The sequence below is a fragment of the Aquila chrysaetos genome, chromosome 23 (genome assembly GCF_900496995.4).
Source record: "Aquila chrysaetos chrysaetos chromosome 23, bAquChr1.4, whole genome shotgun sequence".
Lineage (NCBI taxonomy): Eukaryota > Metazoa > Chordata > Aves > Accipitriformes > Accipitridae > Aquila > Aquila chrysaetos.
The window spans coordinates 2767373-2793573 of record NC_044026.1 but is presented as its reverse complement, the minus strand read 5'-3'; the positions used below and the strand labels follow the sequence as shown (position 1 = coordinate 2793573).

Below are 26201 nucleotides of genomic sequence, written 5' to 3'. Positions count from 1 at the left end.
TCATTAATTTTTGAGCAGTTGTAATAAATATTTGTTCTGCACCTTTAAGCTTTTAAGAAGCTCGCTGTGTTTAGCTGTGGTGCTGCATCCACTATATGTAGCTGCTAGCTACCAGACTCTGCAATTTGTGTCATTAGTTTGTACTGACAAGGAGGGGTGTAATTGCAGGGAAAGTCTTGCTCAGTCCTAGGCTCTGAGCTCTGTAGCAGAAGCAGCACACTCGGAAATCCGTGCAAAGACCTTTACAGGTATGTATTCAACTGTCCTTAATTCTATTCTGAAAGTTTAAATCAAAATAAGTAAGTTGTCCTCTGTACTCTCCCAGCTGGCATCCCTCTCCAGTGGCTGCTTCGGCATCACACGAGTCCATCTTCCTTCTCCTATAACAGCAAAACTGCTGACGCTGATACTTGAACCATGGCAAGCTCTTCTCCTTTCAAGCATCAGCACCAGTAGCTTCCCTCAGCTGATACCAGCCAGCATCTGGCACAGCGAAAAGCACAGCCCTTCTGAAAGGGAAAAAGTGTAATGTTTTACAACCGTGAGAACTTTTTTAAAAATATATTCAACAAAACGTGTTTTCTGACCTTTGCGTCATATACAATATGCTGGGTAGAATTAGGTGAGGATGACACGCCTCTAAAATGGGGTTTTTTTGTTACAAACTGTTGACAGAGGGGGCTACAACTGCAGCTACTGCTACAACCACAGGCAGAAAATTCCGTCCTTCAGACAGGCGGGTAAAATGTTCACCTACCTCTTAATGAGAAAGGCCTGGGGAAGCTTAAGCGCATTCAAATTTTGATTGAGTATAATTATTGGAATACTTCCTCTTGTTGGTGCATATACTTGACAAATTCCCATGAGTTTTTTCTTGTGCCTCTTTTACAAGCTGTGAAATACTCTATTTGTTGTTAGGCAAACCCTACAGGCTTCATGTCATGACACAGACTTTCTGTCAAGAGGGTAAAGAAGGAAGAAGCGCATGCTGTCGTGTTAAAGGAATATTTTTCCTCTAAGGTGGTGGTGTAAAGTGGTATGAAAATGACTCATCCTCACTATTAAAGAATTGAGTAAAATTCCAGTGTATTTTTTCCTGGATCTCAATGAACATGTTCTATAATTAGTATTGTTCCTAAAGGAATGATCCTGTTGCTAGAGTGAAACCTTTCGCTTCAGTAGTGGCAAAGATGCAGCTCTGACAGAAGTCTGACACCCGCTTGGTGTCAACCCTACGTTACCAGGATATGGCCCTGCATCCTTCGGATGGGTAAGCTTGGAATCGAGAGCATTTCTCTGTCTTTGACTGGCAGAAGCATCGCTCGCTCGCTCAAGGGTGAGGTAGTTGGGGGTGTAGTCGTCGTCTTTTAATTTAAAATGCTGAAGGGCTTGTGTTGACAGAGCAGCCTCAGCCCGTGCTCCCTTCACCGGTTCATTTACTGGTACAAGTCAGCGGCGCCAGTATAAGCCCGGGGCCCTCTCCGGGGCGGTGGGGATCCCCGGTTCGCATCCCCGCAGGTGGAGCCCCATTTGCGGAAGGCAGGCGTTCATGTTCTCACTTAGGGTTTCTAATGCAGTTGAGCTCTAACACCAGCGTGTTGCCACCAACACGAAGAAGTCTTTTCTCTGTCCTGCCTTCCCGTTCCTTTTTTTTCTGGGTTCTCCCCATCTGAAAGCAGTCATATGTACAGCGATGAGAGGACACCAAAGCTGCCTTTTTATCTGATTTAACATTTACCAAACATTTTTTGCCAGCTCTACCTGTTTTTTTTTCCTATTGTGACTATGTATGATAAGTGGATACTTATCCATCTTAAAGGAGTATTGTATTTTGGATATGCAAGTATGATATTTTACAAATAATCGTCTCTTTTGGGGGGAGTAGAGGTAGATACCAGTGTGCCTATCTTAGCTCTGCCCAGAAAGCTCATAGTGGTTGAAAGTACCCCATGAAAAGGAGGTCATGTGCAATTAACAAATTAAATAAAAGCTCAGTTCTTTGTTGCATGCTCTGTTTCGCAGAGTTGAAAAATAGAACTTCCCTGAAATTTTCTCTGAGTTTTCCTTACAGCCTTGTTTCTAAAGCCAAAGATTTTATTCCTAATTTGGGCTGTGTTACAAGCAGCCAAGTGTGCGTGCAACAGGGTAAAGTCCACGGGAAGCTAAAGGGCAGTGCAACTGCCAGCCACATTCAGAAGGAAGAGATAAATGGAAAACTAAGAATAGCTTTGCCCATTTTCAGGAAGGAACCTTCCATCTGATGAGGCCCTTACTAGCTCTCTGCAGTGCCTCAGCAGGTGATTTCTCCCGTCCTTGCTTTGCAAGTTCAAATTCCCACGTGCTTCCAAATCGTAATGCTCTGCGGGGACAGAGAAGGGGTGGGTCCATGCGGAAGGCTGCATGGACCCGTAACGGGGACATCAGCACCAGTGCTTCTGCCTGGCGTGGGTTTTGTAAGCTGCCTTGGCCGTAGTTTTCCATTTTGAGTGTTCGCTTTCGGAGTCGCAGAACCCGAGGTGACGCTGACGGTGCAGGGGTGACTAAGATGACCTCCGCGTTGCTTAAATGCCCCGGTTGTGGGAGGCGATGCCACGTGGGGCAGAGGGGCCGGTATCCTGACGGCGAGCCATCCCCAGGGCAGGCTGGCCCTGCATCTCCTCTGGTCCCTACATAATGCCCCTGGTACCCTAAGGCATCGATGCCTTTTTTTTTTTTTTTTTTTTTTTGCTTTTTCAATGCAGACTTGTTCCTTCCTAGCAACAAAGACGCACACTCAGCGTCCTCCTCTTAATACTCGACACTTCTGCTACCCAAGTCCTCATCTTTAAAACAAGAGCGTGCTGACAAAGGCTACTTCCACCACTTCGGCACCTTATTTCTTATAATGTGGAATGGGGATGGCGATGCTTATCTGTGTTCTGAAACTTCGTGAAGGTTTCTTGTGAAGTACACATGTCAATAACTCAGTCTGTGATTAACTCCTTATCGCTCTGGGTGATAGGAGGATGCATCCTTTACGCTGCCAGCCTTTTCCATCCGAATAGCAGTCAGTATTGTTTTCTGAAAAAGATCAGAGAAAAGCAAAGACCTTTCCCCAGGTAATCCTTTATCAAAGTTACAGTCAAGCCAATCAAAGCTTTTTTTTTATCTGCCTAAGTTTATATTTACATTTGTGTTTCTATCTGTAAAGTAGCAGTAACTTGTGAGTCTTTAGGACAGCGTGGATGGTGACTCGGAACCACATTCTGAGTCAGGCTGAGCAGACCCCTTGAAGGACGATGTTGAGCCTACACAGAGACAGAGTTTGTGAGCAAAATACGTTTTAAAAGCTGCAAGACTACGTAGCCGCTTCTTGCATGGCATGGCACAATCACAGAAAAAACCTGCAATAACAGAATGAAGTGCATAATTGCACGAGTATTGAGTTTGAGAGGATGGTATTAATAAAGCTGGGTTCTTACTAAGTGAGATTTCTTCATACGTGAACTTTCTTAGACTCACAGGATGCCATTTAAATACATCTTTCAAAATAGTTTCCTTCCAGAGTCCAAATGTGGGCTGCACCTGAGCTTGGCATTAGGAAAAAGTCACTCTTTGCCAGGGAGTAAAAGCCGTGGGATTGAAGTTGGTGTTTTGCTCAGCAGTTATCCAGGGGTGCAGTGAACTAGCAAAACCTTCTTGTAATAGGTGGAACAGAGCAATAAAAGCTGTTGACAAAGTATCGCCCTAGGGCGTAGTTAGAAATGGGAGAGGTCGTCTGCATTTGACTAGATTTCTTACTGCCTGACCCCTCATGCTAGTGTTTACAGAGTTTGGAAACTCCTTTTATCACAGGCTTTCCTTCTGACTGGTCCCTGAACGGGAGGCTGACTCCAGCATATCAGAAAAGGGCAGGAAAATATATTAATTTACAAGTTATTAAATAAATAAACACCCCTGTGGAGGCATCTGTTTTTCTGGGTGTAGAGTTACTTACGCTGGGTAGGGCTAAGGATTTCCTGGCTTGCTTTACACTGGGTTGCAGAAACGAAGCTTTTGCACTTCGCTTTGCGGGTCCGCTCTTGCGGTTTCATCGAACAAAGCCCCGGCGAAATCCCTGGGTTATGAAATATTTCCTCTCCGCCGGGTCCCAGACAAGAGATGGCATCTGCAGAGCCAGAAAAGGAAGTCCTTGCCTTATAGAGAGCGCTCTCGGTGTGACACAATGGCTGATATAAAGTGTCGGGGGAGCTGAGCCGAAGGCAAAGGAACAAAGGAAGATCAAGATTCGGTGGCTGTCTCGGACAAAAGGAAAGCGGACAGCGTCTCGGGGATGGATAAATTTAAGGCTGCGCTTGTGCTGGCTGGGGTAGGGGATGCTCTCGGTTATCGCAATTTCTCCCGAGAAAACAACGCCTTAGGTGCCAAAATCCAGCAGGAGCTGAAGGAAATTGGAGGGCTTGAGAACCTGGTGCTCTCTCCCGACAAGTGGCCAGTAAGTGACAACACGCTCATGCACATGGCTACAGCAGAGGCTGTCATCACAGGTAGGTACGAGGGGACTGGCGAACGCAGTCTGGAAAGGAGCAAGACTGTCGAGCTGCTGCGTTTCTTAGAATAAGCCTGAGTGCTGGGGAAGTCATGAGAAAGCGTGTCAGATAGGCTGCTGCTTGTGAATGATAATGTTCATTTGCTTGTCCCATCCTGCGACCGTCGCACAGACTGGGGAGTTTTGATTTCTTGAGCGCGGAGGGGCTCTCCCTGTATTTCCCCTAGGTTTATACAGTTGGTTAAAGCTTAAAGACTAAAATACCGCATGTCCAGCGTAACAAAAGTAGATTATCTGTATGCTAGAATACGTCAGGGAATAATATAGCCACTAGGGATTCTTCTGTAAAAGGTAAGAGCTCTTCCAAGTGCATTTTTAACATGTTTGTGTCCAGAACTGCAGGCTGGAGTAGAGTCACCTTAATACCTCTTGCAGGCTAAAATCACTTGTGCTGTCTCCTCTTTGCTGCCCCTTGGGCAAAGGGTTGCACCTGCAAGGCCAGAAAAGGAAAAATTTGCTTTATAAGGAGAGCTCTGTGTCTTTAGTCCAAAAAATATTCTAACATACTATGTTTATAACAAAGTCTATCAGAATAGTGGAAGTTATTAATATATATCTTCTAAAATCACAATAGTTTGAAAGAGAACATCTGGTTTTTCCTAAGGCAGAAACAGTCTTTTGTAAGGTACGACGATATTTGCATCGACACCTTACCCATCCAACTAGAGCTCTCTGAAGACTGTCAAGCTCATCATCATCAAAAGTACACCAGACAACAGTGACCATTCAGCAATATTTTGCCTCTTCAGAATGAATCAATTTTTTTAATCTCTGTAAAAACTTTCCTGATTTTTCTTAGAACGCCTAACGCTGGATAACTAACAGTAGCAGAATCTCACAATGTAGCTAAGTATCCATCACGTCAATGAAATTTCCCTTGCGCTTCTGTTTCACTGCTTTATCTGCCTGCTTCCAATCTGCTCTAAATTTAGGACATAGAGATCAGTTGAAGAGTGTGTTGGACACTTCATACTTGGCTATTAGCTAACCAATGGTTTTAGGGGTAGCTAATACACTAAAGATAAGGGCAAGATGTCAGCCTATCAAGGAAAAAGATGACTAACATATTTCTGAATATAGGCTATGATTAAATACATATCATATGTTTCTTGCTTATTGAACCCTCTAAAGCCATAACTTCTGGGTAATCAAGCCAGTTAGACTAACAGTAAAATAATAAATCTTATTTCTTAAATATAGCAGGAGCACTGTGGCTCTAAAGAAAAAAAGTCAGCTATAAATCCCATCAGCTGTGTTGATCCTACACTCTCATTTCTTTGGCCTGATCAGACACGCTTTTTAAAAGCGTGCTTTTATGGGCTGGCGAGAAAGCAACAAGCTGCTGTGGGGAATTTTAGTAAGAAATCTTCATTTCATAGTAACGTTGGTGGACGGGGGAAAGCGAGACCTTCTCTCTGCTTCCCACAAGGGAAACAGAACTGCTCCTGCCCACAGCAGTGTCTCCTCCTGGCAAGGGGAACGCAAAAAGAGCCGCTGGGCTCCGTCATGGCCCGGCCCGTGTCCAAAATCACCCAGGTCAACAGAGCGAAGCTAGGGGTGAGCGGAGTCCGTGAGGCTGAAGGCAGCTGCCACCGGCCGCGGGGACCCGCCTGCGTCGCGTGGCGGGGAGCCCTCGCTGCTGCGTCGACTGAGATTTTAAAGAACACGTTGGGTGCCTGGAATGCTACCGGCCAAAAAAAAAAAAAAAAAAAGAAAAAAAGAGGGGGGAATAAGCAATAAAAATATTCGTGTCCCTCGCTACCCCACACATCCCGTTCACCTGGCTGGCCGGCCGCAGCATCCCTGGGTGCATCCCTGCGGGTACACGCGGGATGTGGGATGCTTGCCGGCTGGGAGGGACGTGCCCCGGGCTTAGGCTCGCCGTCAAGTCCCACGGCCAGGGCACGGCCCTCGGGGCAGCTCCCGGCCCGAGGCTGCGTGCGGCGGGGGTTTGTGCCGAGGACGAAGGCCGTTCCCACCCGGGGAGGCGATTTCGGCCAGCGCTTTGCCGGCGGCGTGGAGGACGTCGCAGGAGGGCCGTGGCCAGAAGCAGCAGGGGCTGCTGCAGACCGAGCTCGTGCTCCCCAAATCCACCACGTGCACAGACCGAAAGGTCGACTCGACAGCGAAGGATAAATGGAATGTCTGCTTCCAGCAGGAATCTGTCCCGTAAGGGAGGAACGAGAACAGCATCATCAAAAAGAAGGGAACTATCCCTGCAACGAGGAAAGCCTCTTCCTCTCCAACTTAAACACAGGTTTAAAAAAAATAAGGGTTCATTGCTAAAGAAAGAACCTCCCCTATTGACTTGATGGCTGAGACAGCAGCCTGGCTCCGGGTGCGGGAACCGTGGTGGGCTCGGGCAGCCCGGAGGTGCTGGACCACAGGGACTCTGGCTCTGGGGACAAAGCTTCTGCAGAAGCTGCCGGGCAGTAAATCCTGCTCCTGGCTCCGATCCGGATAAACTGACACCTGATGCCTAAATCTGGAAAGAGTCGGCAGCTTGAAAGTATCATGTTCCTTTAGGATTGTATGTGGGATGGCCAGCATAACGGATAGGGTGTATTTTATGTGAAAGGAGGGGAATCTTGCTTTTACCCTGCATCTTTATTCACCTGTCTCCATAAATGGCACTTTTGAGTGGCTCTGGCTTATGGGCCTCCAAATTGTCTCTTTAATTGAACCTCTTTTGTGGATTCCAAGAAATCACCGATCTTTGACAAAATGAGGATATTTTTAGAAGAACTTCCCCTGCTGTGTCATTCGATCTGTGAGTCAAACCAAGTATTAAACGGGGTTTCTCTAAGTACATGGAAAAGATATAAATGGACAAATCCCGACAGCCTCCTCAGTTCCCACTGCTTCCACAACTGTAACAGATGCCAGTGGAAGCTTTTCCTTGGCAAGAGCCAAGGGCAGGGCTCTTCAAGCCCAACAGCAGCCAAGAGAAGCAGCGATACCGAAGAAACAGTGGGTGTTTAAGAGGGGGAAGGTTCCTCCTTAGGCAAGACTGTAGGCCTTGGTAAAAATAATCAATATACTGTTGGGATTTACTACTCTTAGTGATCTTTATAATAATTTTTATAAAAGCTCGCTGTTCTGGTTACTGTACTGACAGAAGATATTGGGATCCCTGCACGAAAGACCTACACGTTTTAGACAAGATAAATATAAAATAGAGATTAAAAAATAAGGCCACTGATGCGCTTTTGTGTTTAATCATACATACCTCTTTAAAATAACTCAGTGGTAATTGAAAAAAAAATAGGCTTTCATTTTTAAATTGGATTCACATCTGCAAATAACAGCAAATCTGAGCCAGGCTGGCTTCAGGTGCACACCCAGTCCCACATCGGCCACGCGCTCACCTTACAGGTAGACACCTCTGCAAATACTTCACACCATGGAGCCTAAATAACGCCCCTGAGCAGCTACTGTTGACAAACAGAATGCCTTCATCTTTCTGATTAAAGGAATTACAGGCAGAAAGGAACGCGGGAAAGGATGAGAACAGAGAGATAAGAGTTTTCTCCCTCCAGCCCGCTCTCACGGTGTGTAAAAATGTGTTGACAGTGGCACCAGAAACACAACTCAGTGTATTCGAAGTGGAAATAGGAACATTACTTAAACGCATAGTGGGCTTGCTTGGATTTTTTTCAGTGCTCTCTTGCTCTTCTGCCTTCACACAGCAGCCTTCTCTTCCCTCCTCCGAGCAGATTACTGGTGTTTGGAAGACCTGTACCGGGAGCTGGTAAAGCGCTACGTGGATGCTATCGACAAGCTCTCGGGGAGGCGGCCAGACCCTGCTACCATCGAAGGCTGCAGGGAATTAAAACCAGACAACTACCTTCTCGCTTGGCACACACCGTTCAATGAAAAGGGTACGGTACCGCTTTCCGTTTATAGCTCCTGGCTTGAATAATGCATGCTTTCAGCGTTTGTGGCTATATGGAAATTGTTTCCTTTTTCCCCCTGACATCAAAGGCTACTACCCCAAAACTTTTCCATGTTTGCCTGAGGATGGCAAGAGATCTGCCAGGAATTCCTTCTGCAGGGCACTATGTCCTCTCGTAAATGAACCCTTCCCTCTTTAACGTCTATTTAAAGAGACTTTGTTCTTGGCTCTGTGCCTCAGGGTCCAGATCTTTGTCCTTGAGTTTAATGGCTATTTTAAGAAATATTTTCTACCATTTTTCCTTTAAACATTTGTAGTCTTGAATCTTTTCAGTGATGGCAGATCTGAAACAAAAAGCCGAGGCTGTAAATTGCTCTAAGCACCAACGTGTTCACAGGAGGGAAAGCAGAGACTTTTCTCCAGGTGGATGCCCTGCTAACAGCTATGACTGTTTTGCTGACAATCCCTAATATTCCTAGCCCTGTTTCCCTACCCACGACCCTCTCTCTCTTTCTCTTTATGATCATTTCATTTCACGACGAATTGAATTTCTACTTCAAGTTAAATAACACGCACGCAGCTATGTGCACAGGCATACGCATATACCCCCGCAGCGCAATTAATCTTAAAAGCCTGCAGAGAGACCGCATCACCAGAGGAGGTAGACCGCGACAGCCACAAGGCGATGGCAGCTCACGCAGGCGATGCCCCGTGTCGGTGTGACGTTCTGCCGCCGCAGTACGTACCGGCACCGCGCGACGGCATCGCCTGTTGATGCAACATCGTGGCAAAGACCCGGCGGCACAACGCCACGGCTATTTCTGGGTCTCTGCAGTCAGTTTTCTCTGACACAGAAAGCATCCCTCGCTCGGCCCCGGCTCCTCACAGCAGCTGCTGGGAGGGAAAAGGATCCCCTCCCCGCGTATTCTGCCAAGCAGATCTGAGAAAGTGCCCCTTTGGCAGTTGTCGTATGTTTTCTGATTGACAGTGAGTAAAATTTGGTCAAAATGATTGTGGGAGCTGCTGCGAGCCCGGAGCAGCTCTCAACACCTCCCGCAGTGGAGCACGGCTGTTCCCTGGCCCGTTGCTGGGTTGGAGCTACGTCTCTTCTTTTAGCCTTCCTCCTCCCCAGCTTTCCATGACAAACTATTTGCTTTTGGGATACTCTGAGCTAGAAGGATCTAAAATTAGTTCCTGCCTCGAGACCTGGCAGCTAAAGCCCACCTTCTTCATCTGGTCTGACAAATATCATCCCGAACATCTCAAGAAGCCTTTTTTTTCGCCTTAAGAGCAAAAGAAACAGTGACCTGTGGTGGAGATGTTCAGCCTACCATGGGACCTGACACTGCTATGGACGTAATTAACTTTTTCATTGAATTTTCACAAATTTCTTCTCGAGGCAAAAATATTCCATGGGCACGGAATGCCTAGCAGTCAGATGGTATCTTGGGTGGGCTGGAACCAAAATGCTGTTTTCCTGTGGTCATTCTATCTTATCTCACTTCTAGCAAGAATTCATGTGCCAGCCTTCATGGACCAGTGAAATCTTAGCTTAGGTAATTTTGCATTGCTTACGTGATGCTCCTTTGCTCAAACTCTTGTGGGTGTAGTCAGCACACCGAGTTCTTAAGTCAAACTGCCCCGTGCGTCTCTTTGCCAACTCGTGTCGTGCTCCTTGCCACGCTCATTGCAGAGGTACCCAGATTATGTTAACGGCTGGTGAGATTCCTGTGACCACCAGAAGACCTGCCAAGGCCATCTAATCCCTTCCATTTTAAGAGCTTGTTTCCAATTTATGATGATGTTGATAAGCTCAAGGCTAAAATTTTCACCGTTGAGTGTTTGCCTCTGTCTGTCAGCATTTGTTTAAAGTTTCGATGCAGGTGAGTCTGCTGTTTCTGAGACATGCTAAAAATGTTTTGTTCCATTGCCAAAACCTCACATTATTCAGAAGAGAGTCCCTGATGTTTGAGAGCTGGAACCAAAATCTGAGTAAGATTGAGCCAAAAATGTGCCTTCGGAGCCACTGCGAAAGGGCGGCCAAATGGCAGCTCAGCTCTAACCTGTATCGTGTGTGTTTCAGGCTGAGGCTGCAGCATCCAAGCGGGTCTTTATTTGCAGCTCCCGGAGCAGCTGCTCGCCTTCCTAGCAGCACACAGTGCCTTTTTCCTGGTGGCATTGGTAGAGGAGCGTGAGGAAAAAGTGTGAGTTAAATGCGGAAAGTTGGGGAGCAAAAATAAGGAGAAGGATAAAACGCAGACAGATGGGAGATAAAGGTGCCAGGCTCTAAGTTCTCATGCGGAACAATCTGCAGTCACAAAAGACACATCCTCATCAGGGCTTAGCAGCCATTAAGCTGATCTTTATTATTCTACAGATGTAGGGTGAAGAAAAGCACACTGAGGTGTTACATACTAAAAGAGAATAATGTAGTGCACAAATGAAAATGATGTAATAAGAAAGTGTCAACACAGCTTTTGTGACAAGAAGTCACACCTCAGAATTCTATTAGAAAGCTCGTGAAGTAGCCAAGAAACAGGAGGAAAAAGGAGACGCTGTGAAGGTGGTCTGTTAGGATTTCCAAAAGACTCTGGACAAGGTCCCTCACCAAAAGCACTAAGTGATGAGGCACTAAGTTGCTACAGGATGGCAGAAAGGTTCTCCTGAGGACAGACAACTGGTTACAAGACAGTAAATGAAGAGCAGGAGATTGCAGTCTGTCTTCTCCATAGAGAAGGAGGTACCTGTGTTGGACCTCTGTTATTCAACGTGTCCACAAACTATCTGGAAATGCAAGCGCATAGTGGGTCAGCAAAATCAAAGATAACGTGATGCAGAGTTGTGGAACGTGCTCACAACGATGAATAACTGCGCGGCACAATAGCAGAACCAAATGCAACAGAGATAAGTGAAAAGTCATACGTGGGGTGAGGGCAGAAATCCTAATTTTATATACATCGTTGTGGTTGCTGATACAGCTACCATTCAGGGAAGGGATCGTGGAGCTGTAGTATTTCTACAAGACCATCGCTTCAGTGCGCAGGAAGAGCCAGAAAGCAAATAGACTATTAGAAATAGCTGGGACAGGAACAGACAACAAAACGTGTTTGCACCACTGTATAAATCCATAGCTGCTGTTTCTTCATTACTGTATATAATCTGGTCCCTCCCTCCCTCCTCCCAAAAGGGTGTAAAAGAACTAGAAAGGGTATGAGGAAGGATGGTTGGATTAGTAAAAAACTGCTTCCATAGGCTGTGATGTCTGAGACAGTACAACAGAGAGCTGTAAAGTCATAGATAACTCGGAGAACATGAATAGGGACAGAGAAAACTCACTGTCTCCTCCAGCACAGGAACCAGGACTTCAGATGAAACTGGCAGGCCGTGAGTTCAAAGCAAGGAAAAGGAAGGACTTCTTCACACAACACCTAATTAAGCTGCACAGCTCTTTTCCAATGCCAATTTGCAGATGCTGCAGTTCATGTGAGTTCAAAAAAGAGCTGGGCAAATTCACCCAAGGGAAATCCTTCAAGGGTTATTAAGCAGAAAGATGAATAGCCAGCTGCCTCCTGCATGGGGGAGAAAAATTGTCAGCAGTTTAGTTAGTACAAAGGGGTAGCATCATCATACTTTTCTTTTACTTTCTTAAGCATCCTCTCCATTGGCCACCGTCAGACATGATAAGTTAGGTCGACCTTTGGTCTGATCGTGGCGGACTGTCCTTATGTTCTTACACGTGTCTCACCTGTTGCTTGGACTCGTCACGCTGTCCCTTGCTTCACTGATTCAAATGGTGGATACCCAGACATGGGAGCTAACAGCTGCTCATCACCTGGAGCCCCGTCTAGGCTTAATATTAGTCCATGTGATGCAATTTTTTGTTACCGAGTTCGCCCAACTAATTCTGCAGAAGGTTTTCATATAACTTCCTAGGCTGGAGGAACACGATGAAGTTGCAAAGACAAGCTCCTTCAGACCAGCAGTCAGATTACTGTAGTGCCTCCTCCGCTTCGGATATACTTAGAGATGTTATTTAATTAGCAGCTCTGTGTAGCACAACACCCTTCCCTCTTGGATAACCAGCATGGATTGTGTCCTTTGGAGGAACCAGGATCACATAGTGAAGAAGACTCTCATCTGCTGCCATAGAGCAGCAGATGGTTTAATGAAGAGTTTGGTCTTGCGAACAGGAGAAGATATGTTCTCCCAGTTAAGCTGACTGGTGCTCTGGAAGACTGGATTTCTTTCCTGATTCTTCATTGTGGTTTCTATGTGATTTGTGGGATAGGCAGACAGTTTTTTTGGCTCCTGGCTCCTTAATAACCAGGCACTACAGCTGCAGCGTATGTGAGGTGCAGGAGCAAACCCACCATTTGCAGGACGAGCGTCCAGCCTTTTCACCAGGAGCAGCGGCCAAAGGTGTTCTGGAGAGGGGTCCTCTCACTGTTATCAGGAAGGCGAGCGAGGGATGAGGAAGCAAGCTCTGAGCTTGCAGGGAATAAAATGGTGTCTTGCAAAGCCTTTCTTGTCAAATTTATCGGGTGTTTGGCCTTTTTTGGAAGAGTTATGGCACACAGAATTTGCACATTAGACTCTGAGGAGGAAGGGACCTAACCAGGCTGCTCGCTCAGGATAGCTGCTCTCCGGGGAGAAGAGGAGCTCTTCTCTTTTCTCAGGATGGGTGACTGCAATCCCTCACCCCCCTTCCTTGGCATCTGCTGCTTCAATTCACTCCGGCCCATGAATTGCTCCTGCTACGCCATCGCAGCGGCTAATGGAGACATAGCCTTTCTCCACGCTGCGTATCTGGGAAAGAAGGGAGACTGTGCTCCTGGTGCAGGTTCCACAGAGGCTAAAATTAGGTGGCACAAATATGCCCCTTATCTTCCAGGGACCAAGTAGAGAAATGCTGATTGCTCTCAGCTCTACCCAAGGTCACTGGGAAGTGTGATTGAGCAAAGACAGCGCTGAAAAATGCCAAGTACTTTGAAAAATCGAACCCTATCCACCTCAGGGTGGGTGCCTGCAACGAGTTAATGCTTTTTCTGGGCATTGGCTCACCAGCTGGAAAGAGGAGATAATCACCTCACTGGTGCCTGTTGAAGATAAGCTCGTTAAAACTTCTGTGGGATCCTGATATTACTGTGATAAGTACTGCAGAGAAACTCATTAGTAAATTTAACACTCCATTCAATGAAGTGTTTAAAAGTTGAACACCTGGGATCATGCACTCAATGCTGAGGATTAAAGAACTTCTGAATTAGCTATTCAATAAATGAACTCCGTGCTGCACAAGGCAGAAATTCCCAAGACCAGGCTCAGCAAGTGCAGGCTGTACCATAATCAGTGTGCACACAAGCACTAATTTCAGGTCACACAGGGAAACCTCAGTTCTGACATTGCCTAACTTTGGAGGATTTGGCTCCGTAGCCTTTAGTTTCTTTTTGGACGCATTATTTTTGTATGTAGCAGAAACTATTTTGTGAACTACCTAGGGGGCTCTCTAGGATGAAGTGTGCATTAAAATTTTAAGATCCACTGTGATACTCATAAAAAGTGTTTTAGTTCTGTGCTTTCAGCATGAAGACTACCAAAATAAGGGCGTAGTAAAAGTGTATCTGTTTCTCAAACTTCTGTTTCCAGAGCTGGCATCTGGAGTAAGCAAAACAGCGGTGTCAGCCAAGAACAAGTAAAGATGGCATGAGAGTTTGAATCAAAGAAGTGCTGTGAACAAGAGAGCACACTGCTTTCTGAACCCGCTATGCTCTTCGTTCCACTTGAGAATATTGGAGTATACCTGTAAAACCAGAATGGCTATGTAGAAGCAAACTTCCTCACAAGAAACTTTCAAAACTTGTAACTCGCTTCACATACTAATTTCCCATTCCCCGAGGAGTTCCCACACACGAGTTGAATTAATAAAATGCGCTTGTTTCACATTGTATCGACATACTTGTGTATCGTTAGTCTCCTTTTAACTGCTTGGCGTTATCTTCTTACTGTAGGTTCTGGATTTGGAGCATCCACAAAAGCCATGTGTTTGGGGATGCGGTACTGGAAGCCGGAAAGGCTGGAGTCTCTTATCGAAGTGAGCATTGAATGCGGGCGCATGACTCACAACCATCCTACAGGTAATGTCGGCCGACGTATCGGCGCGCTGAGGGCCCTGAGGCTGCTCTTCGCTTCTGCGGGGACTAACGCGGCTCCTCTGAATTCACCTGGTTAAACTGCTTCTGCTTTGCAGACTCCAAGGCCTTGGTTCGAACTTTGCTTGGATAGTATATACTACAAGTATATAGTATATACATGTATATATTACCTATATAGGCTCATATATTTTTCTTGTATATTATGCAGACAGCAACCTCAGGCTGGGAGTTTTCCCTCCTAAAATCCCGATAACCAAACACAACCTGTCTTGTCCAAAGCACATTCATGTCACTTGCCCTGATCAAATTTTCAGATTCACGTACATCCAGATGACTCACCGTTATCATGCAAGTTTATGGTTCAGAGGATAAAAAACATTTTTCTCTTGACAGGTTTTGTCATATCGAATCACTGTAGGTAAAGGTAGAAAGCCAAAAAAACTACCTTCACATATTTTAGTACACAGTCTGAAACATTCTCTAAACAAAACATAAATAAGTAGATTTAATGCTGTTTTGAATATTCAGGTCTGTCATTCTGATCATTTTATGCTACATAAGTGTGTATACATTCTGTCAGCTCTAAACAGCAAAAAATAAAACCGTAATGAATGGTGACATGTTCAACATGCTCAGTGCTCTGAAGCAGTCAGAAAAGCCATCAGGATGGCATAAAATTAGAGGAAAATATTTCAGAGCAAAGCAGAAAATAACATTAAGCCAATATATAAAGTCCCTGGAGCATTGGCAGCAATAAGACTGCTTGCAGTTCTGGGTCTCCCCCCTCAGAAGGTACTTTCTAGAGCCAGAAAAATGGCAGCAAGGAGCGTTCAAGTCATCAATTGCCTTCCATACGAGGAGAAATTACACCCAGAAGGAGTTTTCAGCTGGGAAAAGAGACAAGTGGCTCGGCGGGGAGGAGCGGGGTGGAAGGGCCACCACGGACCTCACCGCCATCCTGAAAGGTGCCAGGGAGATGTCAGCTGTGATTCTAGTAACTCAAAGACGGGGAAAACCCAATTGAGGCGTCGGTCAGGGCTGAAACCGACAGACAAAGGAATAGTTCCCCGTGCCGTGCGTAGTGCAGCCGCAGACCCTGCCGCTGCCAAGCCCACAGATACGCCGGGGTTCAAAAGGGATCAGGCAAGTGGACGAGAAGGGCTGTCGCTGTTAAAAGCAATCAAGCTGAGTAATTAAAATTGCCCCTAAGCTAGTCCAGAAGCTCTGGGGAGCGCAGAAACCAAACCAATTAGGCTCGCTCTGTACTGGCATTATTTGCGGGGCCAGAAACCTCAGCTGGGGCTCGCTTGCTTCCCCGGCGAGGGGCAGGAGCCTACGCGAGGGCTGCCAGAAGTGTGGGCAGCAGGGCAATGGCAGCAAGAAGGGGGGGATCTACCTGTAGAACAGACAGGGAAAGACCGCCAGCCCCCCTAAAACCTTCTGGGCACGTCGCTACCTCCACCACCCTCTCCACCGCCTGCTGCCCACTGCTAGCCCTTTGCTTCACCCTCTAAACCCTCTGTTGCCACCCTCACGCTGAATGTGACGCTAAAGCATCTTTGTGGCGGTTGGGTTAGATGCTGTCTGTCCCAGTAAGACCCTTTGAGCTGGCTCTACCTGGTTTTTTATTCTTTCTGAAAGCATCTATTGGATCCTGGGCTAGAGGTGCCTTTGGCCTGACGCAGTGTTGCAGGTGTCACAGCAGAGAGCATGAGTAATTGTCTCATCTGGACTTGTAACCTCCTAAAATAATTTGGTTTTTAGCTTCAGCAAAACAGATGAAGTTCATGCTTACCTCTATGCCTGAGTGAACACTTTTGGGCCCATGCACTGAGAGAAGCACACGCATCAATACTTTGCTCACCTGGGGCTTATTTAAATGACTGAGTTGTTTTCTCATCCTTCTTTTGCATGTTGCACTGGGTTGTTTTTGTTGCCTTTGACTGAATGCCAAGAGCACAAGCAAATATGAGAAAGGAGCCCCTCTGTTTCTGACATCATGGAAGCGTTGAGTGCCTGTTAACAGAAAGTTCATCTTGAGTATATTCGTACCCAAAGTAGAAGACCTAGCTGGGCCGGCAGACCGCATGTCTTACTTGGACTTTTGCTTCTTTCCTGTTAGGGCACAAGGGCTTGTCCCCTTAGAGTAAAATGAGCCAGAAATAGTGATAGATCTAACAACCACAGCCCTTGGGCTGGATGACTCCGTAAGCAAGGTGATATAGCTTGTAATTGAATCACTTTGCACAAGTCAATTATTTCATGTGACTTCAATTAGAAGATTTTTCAGTATCACATTAGTGGATTATGTTTATTTTTGACCCCTACCTCAATTTCTGTCATGTTACACCACTGAGAACAGAAGCTCCCTTCTATGTAAAATAAGTCATAAACCAACGGGCACCACGCATTAGCCAAGAATCTCAAAATGCCACGAGCCTCCCTGCAAACAGACGGAGATAGGTTATGTACATTCGTTAATCTAGCCGACAGCCATGAGGCATTCCACTAATGATTTTACGAGGGACATGACAAGGATGGTACAAGCACAGACGGCACATTGGTAATCATTGTTATCTGTGAATTCCAGGCTTTCTGGGGTCCCTGTGCACAGCTCTTTTTGTGGCATACGCAATACAAGGGAAACCCCTCGTGCAGTGGGGAAGGGAGATGATGAAGGTTGTGCCGATGGCTGAAGAATACTGCAAGAAGACCATTCGCCACATGGCAGGTAACGTGTCCGAATCAAAAGAGTTATTTTCTTAAAACCATGTTCAGCTAGAAAGACGCGGAAGAAACGTCACTCCCCAGCCTCTCCATTTTGCTGCTTTCCCCCCCTCTCCCACCTCCACAGGCTGTCCTCCTGCTTTCTCCGCTCAGCTGTAAGCTCTTCGCAGGTAGTGCCACCTTCTTCCACCGTCCGTTAGTTGGCTGGTACATTGGTGGCAAAAATACAGCGAGAAATAGCAATGATAATGTCCTACTGCACAGTTTTATTTGTAGGAAGTCTTCAAAGACTGCTGGCCAGGGGGGAGGGAGGAAATGATATTTAGCAGGTTATTAGGCAAACTGACTGCTGAGATATGAATTATTCAGCTCCCTTCCATCTGTTAGCACAGTCCAATATTTTCCATATGAAACCCACTGACTTTCCTCATTTTGCCAGGAAAAGTTCACCTGCAGATGCCACCTGACCAAGGGTTAGCTTTTGACCACAAATTCAGATTTGACTTGTTGCTTTTCTGAACAAGTATTTAAGATACAACCTGTTGTATCCTTGTTTTAAAACAACCGAGCGTAACACAACTACTGAACTTGATATTGCTACTTTACTAATGTATGTGATCTTCAGGGCAAAGGTATTTTAGTCCCCTCTTGCCAGGGAGCGATGTGTTTGTAACAGCGAGACCCGCCGTGGACAGACGAGTATCGTTACATTAAAACATCGAGGAAAGAGGTTTTTCTGTTAATCTGAAGGGGCGGCTGTTGAGAAAGATTGAATTCAATGGCAATCTTTACTCAAGAGCACCCAGAAATGAAGATTTACCCGGGAAGGAAAGCTGCCGCTTTAAAATCTGAAAGGAGCACCGGGGAGCCTTTCTGAAAGACCCCCCATTTTCGTCTGCGCCTCATTGCGCACCAGGATTTTTTTAGCCGAGACCTATGAGGAGCAGGTGCAGGATTAGCGCGAGCGAGCTCTTCTCCGAGTGGCTTCGCAGCAGGTCCCTGTCACTCCACCCCAGCAGGACCCCTCAGCGTGGAGGTATGCGTGTTGGACTCCTGAGGCATGCTCTCCGGCTAGTGCTCGTATTGTTGAGCTTCGTCCTATTTTGGTAGCGGGAAAAGTCTCCTGCATTAAAGTTAAGCTCCTTGGCTGGTGAAATGCACTGCAAAGAAATCCTTCCAAACAGAGCCCTCCACTTTTAGAAAACTCTTTTTTAGCTGTGTTCTCCCCCGTGGGTGACAAACACGGTGTTCAGTCACAGTGGGCTCGACTCAGCACCCCCTCTCTGACGGTCGGTGGCAATTAGATGCCAGATAGTCCCATGGACCTGAACGTGACCGTCGGCTCAGGCTGGGCTCGAGGGATGGGGCAGAGCCTCGCCAGGGCTGTCGGCGTGGGATTTCTGACCATGCTACAGGTCGTCCACGCAACCCACATCTCCTGCAACTGCGCGATCCCTTTGTTTCTGAGCCCGTGCGTTGGAATAATCACACTTCCTTGCTTGTTGAGGTGCTACATAGAAAGTATTCATTTTTGAGGCATTCGGTTTTTACGGTCATGGGAGAAATAGGGGAAAAAAACACAAAGAAAGAAACCTGTTAGGTCACCTGCATCTCTAGAAGCAGTCTTGTACCCAGCTGCTAGAGTGGATGTCAGTAGCTTCCTTCAACCAACATTTTCTTTGTGCGACTTCTTTTCCCCTCAAGATGGTCTCCTCGGCTTGATGGATGTGAGTGCACTTTTGCTCTGTTTTCCTGAACACCCCCCTTTTTTTAGGGTTCTAATGAATGGCTTCCTTGTAATCAGGGAAAATTGGGGCATGGGCTGAGGAAAAGGGCAGCTGGGCATTCCCAGGTGGGAATTGGCCACGTCGTTGAAGGCTCATCCCTGTCTGGGGAACCAGCACCCTTGTGAATACCTTCACAAGGTCCTACAAGGCAGCTTGGGTTTTTTTACATGGAGTTGAACCACTTTAAAGACCTTAATTGCCAAAGAGGATCACCTGTATGGCATTTTAGGAAAAGAAGCAAAATCAGGTTACGTCCTTCAGAGAAATGGTTTGGTTGTGTGTATGTTCCTCAACCACATGCAGCACACAACTGAGCGACCAAGCAGGAAAAAGTGGCAATGCTCAATTTCGTTTTAAGCTGTACACCAATAGTCCCGTACCGAATTGCTAGTTTGCCTTGGCATACTTAGCTGTCTGGTTCATCTCACTGATTTCTGATTCTTTACCCCTGTCAGCTTCCCAGGCAGGGTTTCACTCAGGCCTCAGTTCTGCAGATGGGTGCATGTGTATGTGCTTTTTGTTGACTCTTCTCTTTTCCTTGGAGTGTTTCTCAGTAAGTTCTCTAAAAATCTCATCTTGATGTATCTTAACGTAATTTTAATATGCCATAAAAATAGCACAAGATTCTGAAAACAATTTCTTCTTTCACATCTTTTGTTTCCAGTTAGATGTCCCACTCCATATTAAAATGCATACTTAGTACATATGCCTGCTTAATGTACATTACGGTAGAATTCCTAGTTTTTCGGGTCAGTCAATACAGTCATTTTCTTTAAAATTTATTAAAGTAGAACTGAAAATGTTGCCAAGATAAAATACTACATCGTTAATTTCTTTTGCATTCAGAATATCAGGAGCACTGGTTTTACTTCGAAGCCAAGTGGCAGTTTTATTTGGAGGAGAGAGAAATCAATGAGGAAAATCAGAATAAACCTGTCTTTCCGGACAACTATGACGCAGAGGAGAGAGAAAAGGTAACTGCAACTTCAGAAAGTGCTCAGAAAGGCTCTGGACCGAGAGAGGTATTTTCAAAGAGACACACCGGTATTTTTCAACTGTGCCAGAGTAGTCGGGAAGTCTTAATTTTTTTTCTAAAATTTCAAGAAAGAAACAACTCCCATCCTTGGCTCAGCTATGTGTTAGCGTAAAAAAACAGTTGCCAATGGTCCTGGGGTTGCTGCAATGGGAGGGAACGGTGCAGAGAGGCAAACTTAACGGTCAGATGTGTTGATGCCCAGAGCAGGTACAAAACATAAGCCGCAGCTATTTGAGGGTGGAAACAGCAAATGTCTCACCAGGGGCTCTCATTAAAGCCTAATGGAGCTGTGGCCCGAGTCCCGCAGAAATCCCTCCGGGTCCTAGGAGCCGGACTTGGTCACGGTCCTTCGAACAGAAGACAGCCGTCCGTAGCGATCCTCTGCCAACACAGGCTGTGCCCAGGCTAGTTTTCAGTGTCTCAAAAGATGATGTTTCACCACGCCCCATGAGATACTATTTCATAGTGTACATGATCTTTTCTTTGCCTCATCTTCTTAACTCAAGAGAAGTGATGTGTCTTCTTCCCTGGTGTTTACAGCTTTCTGATACGTGCTGGCACCTCTCAAAGCTCTCCACTTAGCAGCTAAGCAATAAGTATGTGGTTCTTGTCACCTTTTCCCATAAATCACTCCTTTTTTCCAGACTATTAAAGCACAGTTCTATTCTGAGAATCCACTTTATATATTTTTAGGTGCTCATCTATGCAGTCGGTGAAAGGTGCCAATGGACAGATTGACTGTGGATAATAAGAAATTGCTCACTCTAAACATAAAGAATAGGTCTTCCTCCAGTTTTATTTTCTTAATTCAGTGCCATGAATTTGTTACTAGTTTTTTGTTCCTTCCAGTTCTACCAGAGTCTTAGCAGAGCTTTAGGAGAGATTAAACCCAACAGTATTTTCCCATGATCTTTTCAAGAGAGAACTGCATGAATACCTAATGCAGAAAGAAAATTTACCTCCATTGCCCAAGACCAACTAATTTGGCCTATTGAGCTATTCATTTTCATGCACAAGAAAGGAAAATGTTGCTTGACCCTCAAACTCCACCACCAGCCAGAGATCACAGCCTGACAGAAGTTGAGAGACTTAATTTGCTTATAAGCCGAATGTCCTTATAGCCATGGAAAGAGCAAATGAGGAGAAGGTAACCATCCTGCCTGCCTTTCTCCCAGGAGTGTTTGCCTTTGCACTCCCCCAAACTAACTGGCCACTCGTGTCTGGAGGCATAGCTGATTGCCTTTCTACAGGCGATTAATAAAGCACCAATATCTGGCACCGCTCTTGCCAACAGGTCCTGCTCGACCAGGCACGCACCTTTCTGCAGGCACATACCAGCAGCAGGAGATGTGAAAGGGAAGCCCTCAAACGTGGCTTGGGTTGAGCCGAGTATGTTGCAAAGGCAATTTCCCTCTCTAAAAATAATCACACCTCGAAATGCTAAGCAGCAAAGACCACAGTCTGTATAAGCACGTATTCAACTTAAATTTGTAGATAACTAGAAATGTGGGGATAAAAGACAAATTACCCCTTCTGAAATGTATAAATACAAGATGGGCCGATGTAGGATAAATCATTTTTCAGTGGGGTGCGTTTGGAACACGTTAGATACGCAGTGAACAGGCAGGGACTGCGCCGCGCTCGGGATCAGCCTTGCTTCTGCAAACAAATCCCTCGCTCTGCTTGCTCTCCCGTGCTGGACACGGCGTGCCACAAAACAAGAGGGGAACCAAACCAAAGTCATCCAGGCCAGTTGGACTCTGAGGATCTTGTCCCCTTAAGATGGAGCTGCTTAGACCAGCACCGTGAAAGGACCCAGAAAGGGAAACAAAATGGATGGAAAGGGAGTGCTGGCCAGCAGCGGGTCAGCGCCCGGGGGGTGAGGAGTTGGAGAATTACTGACCGCAGGGGTTTACAGCGAGGAGGGGGTGCACGAACTGCCCCCAGGGCTTGGCAGCAGCTCAGTGCCTTCATCGGGAGGGAGCGAGCGTTGACATCTCCGTCCGCGCACCCGGCGCTGCCGGTCCTCGCCCTGGGGAGGCCGGGCTGGCGCCACGTCGCAGGGCTGCACAAAGGGGCTGGCGCTTCTGAAAGGGTCGAGAAGCGCTGCCTCGGCGCGGTTAAGTCCCCCTCCAAGGCTCAGTCCCGAGGACAGCTATCCCTAACGTAAAGTTGTTTCAGCAAGGCGAGGTGACATCAGATGGGTGCAAGAGCGTCGGCGATCTTAAGGGCTAAATGGAGCGACACTTGAGCCGCCTGCCTGCGCGCCCAGAATAGCACCTCCGCGCCTCGTCCTCTCGCCTCCGGTAGCATTACACGTGTCAGGACCGCTCCGCCAGCATCCGAACTGCAGAAACAAGGCTGGGAAGTTTGCGTCTGGCAGAGGACACCGTAAAGACGTACATTCTCTAGATTGCAAAAAAAAAAAAAAGGCAAGCGGCAGAGCGAAGCTGTAGTCCGACTCTGCCTTGTTCAATGTATATGCAGATAAACCACAAGCCAGTATGTAATGGCTGAGGTGAAAGTGAATAGAAATGCAAACCCTCCATACCTGTTGCAGAAGCCGATTGCCAGCCGAGCAGCAGCAATTCGACTTACCATCATGTAACTTAAACTTCAGGAAATAAAGCTGCCCAGTTCCTTTAAAGGAAGGGGTTTTTTTACTATAAATTTATGTGTTGAGTTCATTTAGGGATTTGGGGCAGGAAAGAGTGAGTTCTGGAGGTACTCCCTCTAGAGAAAATCTGATCTTCCTTCAAAAACCTCACTGTGGGTTTGGAGGTTTTTTTCTTCTTTCTTCTCCTGGGGAAGAAATGTTTCCTACATTTGCAAATTGTTTTCCCTTTTGTTCAACAAACGTTTGTAGAAGAGGAGAGAAAAGGCTTGGCAAGAAAAAGTCAGAGGAGGGGGCTTGAATTAACTTAGTCTGAAATTGAGCCCCTAAAGAAATTACTGAATCAGAACTTTTTCACCCCCCACGTAAAACTTGGTTAATTGAGACATTTGCAAACGTGTCAAAAGGGGAGCTGAGAATATTTCCAAGAGGCAGGAAGAGGACTGACAAAGTAAGTCCTTACCAACCCTCATTTTTTAAATAATAAGGAATTTCTAGGGTGTGAACTTGGAATCTACCTTGATCTACTTTCTGGCATTCTTGCCTAAATCAAGCCAGCTTCTTGGCCTGCCGAGAACCGGGTGCACTAAGCTGGGGCGAGCTGCACCTCGAGCATCTCCAAAGCCGCGGTAGCTGCCGCGGCGCCGACCCGTCCCGCGCCGCAGGCACCGGTGCAGCCGACGCAGCTGCCTGCCACCTTTCCTTTCCCTGCAAGATGAGCTCTTCCCACCCAGCAGGGGAGAAACCCCCCCCTCCCCGGCACGGCCGCGCACCCCACGTCCCCGTTCCCAACGCCCTACTACCCTGACGCCGCCGTCTCTCCCGCAGACGTACCGGCGGTGGAGCTCCGAGGGCCGGGGGGGGAGACGAGGCCACGATGCCCCCATGATCGCCTACGACGCCTTGCTGGGCTGCGGCGGGGACTGGACGGAGCTCTGCAACCGCTCCATGTTCCACGGAGGTGAGGGTCCCCACATACCTGCCAACCCCCCCGCCCCCGGCTCCCTCCCGGCTATTCGTTTGGGCAATCTGCGGTATCTGCGCCCTCGGTTTTACCCCTTTAACCCCTTTCTTGCGGCAGCAGCTGCCCCACAAGCCGTTTACGGTGCTTTTCAAACGTTGCTTCGTCTGAGTCTTAGGGTTTCGCCAGAGGTGCGCGAGGAGTAAATCCAGCATGGCTTTGTAAAGGGCTGGCATCCTTCTCCGCCAAAACGCCAGCGCCTTTGGCAAAGCAACAACCTTTTCGCTGCACGTTGTGAAACCGAGTAAGGGAGAAAAATAATGCAGCGCCCAGCCAAGTGCCAGGCAGATAGAATCTATCACTTAGAGGCACACAGTTAACTACTTCTGCAGCTTTGCAAGCGAGAACTCTCTCGCAGATGGCCACCTCCTGCCGGGCTTTCGAGAGGGCCAGTGTAGCGGGGGGGGGGGGAAGACCCCAGCCCCGAATCACCCGCTCCATCCCTGCCTGACGTGGTCCTTTCGAGCTCCCAGCCCCTCGCCGCGGAGCCCGGCAGGCACGGGCCGGCGGGTACCGCACGGAGCATCGGTGCTACCCACCACGGCTGGACGTTGTAAAGCGCGTGTTGTAAATCCGAGACTAGATTCTCTCCGGTCCAGGACATTTGCCGTGTAGCAGGAACCCCCACAACTACTCTTCCCTCCTTTTTTTTTTTTTTTTTTTTTCCTAACGATGGCTAGCTGCTTGCACGAGCTGTTGCGTCGGGGTGGATTTCCCCCAAACCAAATACGCTCCTAGCCCAGGAGCGCACGCCGCAGAGGCATCGCCGCGTGCTTGCCTTGGCATCGCTCTCTTCCCTCATCATCCTCGCCTGCGCCGGTGAGGCAGGACACGGCGGTGGTGCAAGCCTTTGGGGCTGACCCCCACCACGCTCCATCAGCGGCTTAATATTTATTTCCCCCCTCTGCGCAGCGCAGTTTTCGGTTGCGGATGCAGAGGCGACACTAAGAGACCGTTGCAATTGTGCTTAAACCTGCAGGAGAAAGCGCGGCTACCGGGTCTATCGCCGGCTGCCTGTACGGCTTGGTTTACGGCATGAGCAAGGTCCCCAAAGGATTGTACCAGGACCTGGAACAACGGGAGAGGCTCGAGTACTTGGGCGAGAATCTTTACCGACTATCCACGGAGGAAAAGTAAAGCGGTTTCTGCCATTTTCTCTTTCTATAAAGACTATATCAAACCCTGTAGATAACTGACTGACGTTCATAGCGAAGGAATTAGCCGAGAGTTAGTCCGAAAGGCTCTATGTAGATCGTGTGCAAGCGAAGATAGCTGAATTATTCAAGACTGATTAGATATTTACGGTCTGTGGTTTTTTTACAGATGTAGGGATTTCTGAGTATAAAGAGTGCTGCTTAAACCAGTGAGATAATCTCAAATGGAAAAAAATAAATAAAACCTCTTTTGACTGATTTCAGTCTAACTTGCTATAATACCACTTCCAAACAGCCGTGACCAGTAATTACACATATGAAATTAATTTTCAGAACTAATGCTTTCCTGCAAAACTAATGGTAGTACCCACTTATGGGGATATTCTCTGTGTATTTTACAATCCTTTCACCGCTGTGTTCCTCCTTGTTCTCGAATCTAATGTGTCTGTGACACTTGTAATCCTAATGTCTCACGGATTAGCTTTTAATGAACCACTGATCCCCGCATCAGCACTGTGGTGCAAGGTATTGTTACATTAGAAGCTTCCAGAAAAGGAAAAGCCAACACTAAAAATACCCCCAAGGAACTGCAAACCATCAGTGTGTCTAAAATTTCTGAATTATGCTTTTATTCTTCTTCAGTCTTCAGAACAAAAGTTTTTTTAAAATACAACTGGCTGAAATATTTGTAAATAAATTAATCTTGCACTATTTTCTAAGCATCATTCTTTATTTTTAGATTGAGCAGATTATATGTTGCTGTATCAGTATCAGAATTTTTGGCTGAGGTCTTCAAGCAGTTGTAATAGGTCAGCAGTCAGGCTGTGGTACATTTCACAAGTCTGAGCACCACAAAAAGTCCAGGAAGAAAATAGTTACAACTGCTTTACCTTTTCCTCCTTCCTTTTTCCTTTTTTCCTTTTCCTTTTATTCCTTTTTTCTTTTTTCTCCTCTCCTCTCCAACTTCTTCTACTTTTCCTTTTCTTCTTTTTATTTTCTTCTTTTTCTTTTCTTTTTTCTTTTTCTTTTCTTTTTTCTTTTTCTTTTCTCTTTTCCTTTTCCTTTTTCCTTTTTCTTTTCCTTTTTCTTTTCCTTTTTCTTTCCTTTTCTTTTTTCTTCTTCCATCTCTTTTCACTTTTTCTTTTTCTTCTTTTTCATTTTCCTTTTTTCTCTTCCTTTTTTAATTTTTTTTTAAATTTTTATTTTTCAAGAAAACCAACAAACTATGAT

General features: G+C 46.6%; 1 protein-coding gene and 1 long non-coding RNA gene across 3 annotated transcripts in view; one reads left to right on the top strand and one right to left on the bottom strand.

Annotated features, from left to right (window-relative positions):
- Nucleotides 1-1134: 1134 nt before the first annotated feature.
- On the bottom strand, nt 1135-4069 carry LOC115334631. Its single transcript, XR_003921199.2, has 3 exons — nt 3977-4069; nt 2872-3060; nt 1135-1669 (listed from the first exon to the last, which is right to left on the bottom strand). It is a non-coding gene; the product is annotated as an uncharacterized LOC115334631 (long non-coding RNA).
- Nucleotides 3122-26201, top strand: part of ADPRHL1 (ADP-ribosylhydrolase like 1) — a 39231-nt gene continuing 16151 nt past the window's right edge. The window contains exons 1-7 of one of the 2 annotated variants that reach the window (XM_041119508.1): nt 3122-4526; nt 8305-8469; nt 14489-14614; nt 17223-17363; nt 19993-20120; nt 23625-23757; nt 24797-24950. In XM_041119508.1, coding sequence (XP_040975442.1) covers nt 4313-4526; nt 8305-8469; nt 14489-14614; nt 17223-17363; nt 19993-20120; nt 23625-23757; nt 24797-24950 — 1061 coding nt within the window. In that variant the 5' untranslated portion in view covers nt 3122-4312. Of the gene's footprint in view, nt 4527-8304; nt 8470-14488; nt 14615-17222; nt 17364-19992; nt 20121-23624; nt 23758-24796; nt 25230-26201 lie in introns of those variants that run through there. The other variant, XM_029999053.2, reaches the window with a different exon arrangement.